Source organism: Notothenia coriiceps, unplaced genomic scaffold (assembly GCF_000735185.1).
Source record: "Notothenia coriiceps isolate Sejong01 unplaced genomic scaffold, NC01 NC01_scaffold00010727, whole genome shotgun sequence".
In the NCBI taxonomy this organism is placed as follows: domain Eukaryota; kingdom Metazoa; phylum Chordata; class Actinopteri; order Perciformes; family Nototheniidae; genus Notothenia; species Notothenia coriiceps.
Genome location: NW_011343428.1, coordinates 328,698 through 335,673, shown reverse-complemented (window position 1 = coordinate 335,673; position 6,976 = coordinate 328,698). Strand labels below are relative to the sequence as shown.

Genomic DNA, 6,976 nt, shown 5'->3' with positions numbered 1-6,976 from the left:
TCCAACTCTCCTGAGCCTGGGCGCTCTGCCCTCAGCTGGGTCTGGCCACTGAGGCCGACCGCTGCTTGCCAATATACCGGCGGGCCAGATCTAATTTCAGTAATTTAAAATTATTCGTCGGGCCGACTTAATCCACCAAGGGCCGGATTTGGCCGCGGCCTGGGTTTGGACACATGTGACCTGGGCCTCCCTTCTATAGGTTAAGTATTCAGACTTCCTCGTGACTCTGTTGATATAAGTCATCCAGTGCTAAGCACCGCCTGTGGCGGTCAGTAAGGATGAAATAGAACGATAGTTACATATGTAACTACGGTTCTATGAATCCCAGATGACCGCTAGAGTTCTTGGTCACTCGGAATCTCGTGTTCCCGCGAGAAGATTCCATAGGACTGAACTCGTTGACAACTCCGGAACTTATGCCTTTCGGGGTCATACGAGGTTACATGTGACTTTGTTGATATAAATATTCGACCTGCTCATGCGCGAGACAGAATATATTGAGTGCTAAGCACCGCCTCTGGCGGTCATCCGGGATTCATATCAATGTGAAGGGGTGTGGGCGGATCGCTGCCCCACAGTCACATCCAAAGTTTCCTTGTGAAAAGGTCTCATCACATGTTACTTTAATTTTTGTATTTATTATTATTAGCTTGTTTAGGATTATTATTATTGTGAGAAGTCTTGAGGTTTGGATTGCAAAAAGTTGTTTGTCATTACTCTTTTTTTCTTGAACTAATCAACACTTTATGGGCTGTATTTTAAGAACAGAATATATAAAGGAGAGCTTACTAGCTAGAGACACAATCTGCTAAATAAAGCCACAGGTTTGATAAAATTGTTTCCTTATTACACATTATTGAAACCTTAGTATTGAATATTTGTGATATCATACTTAGGACATGTTTTAGTTTGTCCTTTCTTTATGTTTGGATGGGATGTAATTGAAAGAACTCTCTAAGTCACTCTAAAAGCTGATACAGTGGAAAGTAACCACTCGATGAATGAGTAAAATGACTAGTTACTTTACAGACGTATTTTGAAAAGCATGGCAGACACTAGTGTATTTTCTCATCAAATGATGTCTGTTAATGCAGAAAAATAAATAATTGGAATTTTCCAAGGTTTTCCTTACAATTGTGTTCTTTTTGTGTGTTTTTACAGAGGACAAAATGTGGGACCAGAACCACGAAGAGGATAAGAAGCCATTACCCCAACAGATTTTATGCAATGTCAAGGGTTGCTACAGTAATCCCAGAGCACAGGAGGCGGAGAGGAGCGCTGCAGCACCAGAGCTGCCTGCTTTCTTCAGCCTGGCAGCCCTTGCTGAGGTAGCAGCCATGGAAAATGTTCACAGGTAGACACCGCTTGGACTTATTTTTCTCACTGTGGAATGTTCTAAAATATCCTTGAGTCATTAGTCAATAGAGTGCTTTTATCGCATCGCTCCCAGTGAGCCCATAAATGATAATGTCAACTAAAAGAAGACGTTATAGGCTGTAGAAATACTACTTAATGTGAGGTTTGGAGTAAAAATACACAAAAGTTAAAAAAAAGCCAATCCTCATCATCTGTTGTTCTCCTATAGTAGCACCCATCACAATTGAGACACTGCACTTTAACTCAGTTGGTAAAGCACTTTTAAGTAAAGCCTTGTATGTATCCTGTTTGACCTTTTCAGAGGCCAGAGAGGCTTGGCTGAGAACCAGAAGAAAGAGCTTAGCCAGACTCCAGTCCTCATCTCCTGCGCCGACCAGTGAAGTGTTCTGCTGTGAGGAGAAGCCACAACATGGCTCTGGCAGTGGTGGTAACCCTACACTGCAGGGAGACTTAATGAGGGAAGCTTTGGACAAACTCCACCTTACCCTTGTGTTGAATTTGCTTGAGCTTGGGTTTTAGTGGGTAAAAAGCGCTCTCCTACTCCCTGTTCCTCGCTATCTCAGTGTTTTTCCCGAATGCCTTCCTTTGGCTTGAGGGAGGGTGCCTTTCTGAACTTCTCCAACCCCCTTAGATACTCTGTTTGGCCCTGTGGAGGAACCAAGCTGTCCCCCATTGCATGGCTTCCCTTATAGAGGTGGTTGTCATGGGTTTATTGTACACCGTTTTGTCCACTAGAGGCTCTTTTTAAGGTCAAGTATTGCGATTTTAAACAATTGCATTTTATTAGGTAGGGCAAAAAACCCAACACTGCATTCCTTTTATAGACAAACACAGCTTTCTGTCACCTTTTTACCTCACACACATGCCTACTGAAGAGTTCCCTCCACCTCTGGTAGAATACCTCTGTATTTGAACAGTTCTTATCCCTCCCATTCCTTCCAGCTTCAACCCAAAATGACTGTAACCAGGGTAAATGATCATGGTGGATCGACTTTTAATACCAACTACTTGCTTAGTGTTTTCCTGTGGTACACTTATCTGGTGTACTCAAACTACAAAGAAATCATGGTTGAGTATTTGTATGTAAGATATGATGCTACTGTAAAACAGTATGTGGTAGCTATGATTAATCACGTTAGACTGAATGTGTAAGAGTAAACCTGTTCTTACCTTTGCTTCTGAACTAGAGCTGACTATAGCTGAGGGTGTTTGTTTGTCCTGCTTATCCTTTAGTCGTAGGTTCGCAGTGTCCCTTTCAGGCTTCTGAGACAGTAGCTCAGCTTCAAAACTTCTTTTTGTGATAGGGGGGGTGAGTGAAAGTGATCCAAATATAGCCTTAACCCTCCCACCTAGACCCTCCTACCCAGACCTAGAACCAGCTTTCTGCTCAATGCCATTACAGTCCTAAAGTCAGTGAAAACATTTTTCTTTGAATATATCTTCTTTTTTTTTTATTGAATAGTGAAAAGCAGTTTTATCGATAGATCTTATTGCAGTTTGCGTAGCAATTAGAAAGGTTAATTCATGTGTGTATTGAATTGTAGCTGAAGTTTGGGTTGCTCTTGAAATGGTTACACATGCCTTGTCTCCACCAGTTGCAGTGTTCTTCAAACATAGCTCTTGATAGTATCTCCTTTGTCCTCAGGCATGGCTAAAGCCAGCCACAAACCCCATCATAAAAGTTCACCAGTTTGCTAGTTTGTTGGAATATTTGTTTCATGCAATTGTTTTATACTACATGTCTCATATAATGAGCTATTTGGAAAAAACACAATACAGAGATGAAATGTTATTTGTTTTATGATTCTTTGTGGAAAAAAATATAGTAAAAATCCGACCATGCTATGTTCCTTAAAGAACTAATGGAGACAACGCATTTGATAACTGTTTCCTCTTTCTCTGTCCTATCAGCCTTTTGAGATTGTTTTGCCAAGTAATGGTCTACTCAGAGGTCCAATATAATCAATGTTTTGATTTTTAGAAGTATTTATATTGAGATGCAACTTGTGTGTTCATTTTTGGCTTTGTTTTGTTAGTGTTTAGTCAAAATCATTCCATTTCCACGCCTCTGTCTTGGACATACTTTGGTTTACAGTTAATCAGCTGTAGTAGTGACGAGGATGAGGATGAATGCAGTACCTCTGCAGGGGCGTTGTCTTCCCAAGGGTTGCTGCCACACAGAGGGTAACTGGCCAGCAATACTCCTCAGCTTCTGAACCCCAGCCTTTTGTTCCTCTGCGTAGATCAATACTTAATCTATCACATTTTAGATCCACATTTATGACTTTTATAGCGCTTTGTTTTCTATTTAATTGTTCTTCTGTTGAAGTGTTTATAATGCTCTTTTAACTAGGTCCTCTTTGTGCTTTTTTACTCTGAGGTAAGGTTTACTGGATTAAGAATGTTTTCAAAAAGATCAAGTTCATAGACTATGAATGCATCTATGCTTATCTGCTAAGCAAACAGGCACTGAGATAAAATGCACGGTCTCCAGACAATGGGTTGTCTTTTCTCCTCTGGAGGTGTGTATTTGACTGCGACTGCAGCACCATTTCTTGGATATGGTTTAACGTTGTGTTCAAGGTTCTGTCAGAATCTTAATGACAGGCAAACAAAAAACAAATGAATGGGATTTCGAGAACTCGTGCATCTTGAAATAGAGCATGTTTGCTATATCAACACATTGTTACTAATAGTTGTTGGTAATAACGTTCTGTAGGCCCTTGCGTGCAAATAGTACAGTACATGCAACAAATCTACAATTCCTCACTAAATTTGTTCCTAATAACCAACTAACTGCAAATATGTTCCAGTTAAGCTGAAGGGAATCACTCTTTGCTTTACGATAATCTTACTCATGAAATGGTATATCTATTTTTTCAGATATGAGAACAAAGTTACATTAAGGATGATTGCATCCAAGCAGTAAACTGTATAGTTCTTCCACTGGTGGACATCAGTGTAATTCTTTGCAAAGACAAAGAAATTGTCTTCCCCCAAGAAAGAGATATATTTGCTTATAGCAAGTGAGTTTATTAACATTTGCCAAAGAAAAGGGAAATGTCAATTCAATGGAAATCCTGTCTTAATTAAGAAAGCTGTCATAGCAGTTGTGCTGCATTTCCTATGTGTGTAAATCTTCAGGTAACAATATCAGCACAATTCATCCTGTGTATCTAATGGGACTTTGGTGGTGTGGAGCCCAGAGTCGGAACGAAGTGCAACAAAAGGGCACTGCTCAATGCCTCTTTTAATACACAGTACCTTAGGACCCAAACCAAAACGATCATGGTCTTTGAAGAAAAAAACGAATTCTTACCCGCTCTATGTAAATTATGCATTTTAACTATATGCGAGAGTCCAGTCAATAACAAATCCATACATCAATAAGGAGCCATAATACTGTCATTTCCCATCTCCTCACTTTTTCTATCCAGAAAAATGCTTCGATAAAGTTGATATTCCTATATTAGTTACCTAAATGACTACAATACCCTTTTGTGCTAGTACTGTCTACTTGAATGTAATCATTTTGTACCTGTATTTTTCTAATTCAGTCTTGATTGTACTGTATGTATGCTATAATGGTATACTGTTCCTTAGGTGCATAGTTCCACAACTAACAGTTCTCATGACAGGATAGCTGCTGTGCTGCGAACTCATTGGAAATGTATGGAGGTGTTTAAGTCCAAAGGACTTACTGTACCATGTGAGCATCGATGAGACTGACAACCGAGTTATTCTTTAAGCGTGGTGGGACAAAAGCTTTCCCTGCTTTGCTACTTCCTTTTCCTTTGCAGTAAAGTGAAAGCTTGATCAGGACAGTTTATTAAACAAGGACGCTCCTGCAATCACATAGAACTATTGAATGCTTGAGTTTCAACTTATTTATTTCTGTTCCTTTTTATAGGTTTAGTTGAATAAAAAACGATGAAATATAAAAGTGAATATGCATCTATTTATACCTAAACATGTATAAGATGATCAACCGTTTACTGGAATGTAGATCATGGCTTCCTTTTATCCTTTGTTTTTAGAGTTGAAGAGGTTTTGCCAGATCTTTGCAAGTCTCTTTCCACTAATTTGTACAACATGTGCTTGATCTAATTTATGCTACTGGTAATCATCATCACCGATTAGTTGTTTCTTCTTAATTGCTACAGCCCAGTGGTTAAATGCAGCCTTGCCTTACTGGAACCCAAGCTTAGTGAGGGATCCCCCCCTCCCCACAACTCCTATGTCATTACACTGTTTGCTGATGCAACTATTATTCCTTTTACTCTTTCTGCTGACGCAACTATTACTTGTTGAACACCTATTAAAATGACCTCTGTTGCATCTGTGTGAAAATATTGGTTGTTAATGCTGCTTTGTTAAAAAAAAAAAACATTGTTAGTCTCAATGAGTAACGATGTGCACCTCAACTTAAACATGGACACGGGTCATTCATTCCTCACAGGGTTTTGTTGTAGTGTACATTGAGGCCTTGAATGGTAGAACATAATAGATAATCCACAACACACTCAAACTCTAATTTAACCTCCTGCTTCAACCCCAAAAGTCAGAAGGATCGGGGCCCCTTTTTTCATTCGGCATATATTCAGTAGTTCCATATTCACTGCCCTAGTTTTTAATTGTGTTTTGTTTTATATAGAGCCAAATATCAACTCTGCGTACAAGGCTAGTTACTATACTATTAGGTATTGTCAGATAGATATGTGTCCTGCTTTGGATCTCACTAGAAGTAAAAACATTAAACATGTTGGAAGAGCTTTTGTCATGCTCTATATTTAAATGATGAGCATAAATGTTGACAGTGCCTTTCATATAGCCTACATTAATACTAGGCTTGTTTGAACGAGAATGAACGAGACCGACGCAGACCTGCGCAATTGCGATCGCCGTCTTGCTAGTGCGTTGCATGATGGTTAGTCATTTTGTCCGACTTGCTCGGTTATGGCTAGAAAGGATCCGTCTTGTGTAAAACTCTCGCGAGAGTTTGGCTGAATGTCACGTTGTTGAATGTTTACGTTTGGCAGGCAGCCTTTCAGTTACGATCGTTAACATCAGTTGGCCACAGCAAATGATGGTGAGAAGCTAAACTATCTATTAATTATGTCAATGACAGGGAGTGTGATTATTGAAATAGGGTGTTAGCGGTCTTGTTGGTGTTCAAAGAAGAATGACAACACTGTAGATCACCAACACTATGGTTTATTTTGTATTCACATGCAAGTCAACGTTGTCGCAGTAAAAGTCCCAAGATAGCTCCTGGTGCAATAAAATGTTCCCTTGCAGTGTTTTACTATTAAGTCTGATGTTTCTCTATTAATATTGCTGCTGCATTAATGTGTATGTTGCATCATGTTACTGCTGTAGATGTGTTTCCGAGCCGCTCCGATTACAACGAGAGTTACAACGAGAACGTGACGTCATATTTACGACAGTTAGACGAGAATACCGATCGCAGCCGGGGGGAGTTCTCAAAAAGCTTGCCCTGAAGTCGGGACAGCTCCGGAGTCGCTCTTCTTCTTCTCCTTCTTCTTCATCGCCTTCTTTCTTCTTCTTCTCTTCGGTTTATTTGGCGGATTGCAGACAA

At 39.9% G+C, this 6,976-nt stretch overlaps 1 protein-coding gene across 1 annotated transcript in view; it reads left to right on the top strand.

Annotated features, from left to right (window-relative positions):
- bbx (BBX high mobility group box domain containing) overlaps positions 1 to 5,715 on the top strand; it is a 31,239-nt gene extending 25,524 nt beyond the window's left edge. Inside the window, exons 13-14 of the mRNA XM_010771944.1 lie at positions 1,162 to 1,354; positions 1,679 to 5,715. Coding sequence (XP_010770246.1) covers positions 1,162 to 1,354; positions 1,679 to 1,757 — 272 coding nt within the window. The 3' untranslated portion in view covers positions 1,758 to 5,715. The remainder of the gene's footprint in view (positions 1 to 1,161; positions 1,355 to 1,678) is intronic.
- The last annotated feature ends 1,261 nt before the right edge of the window (positions 5,716 to 6,976 follow it).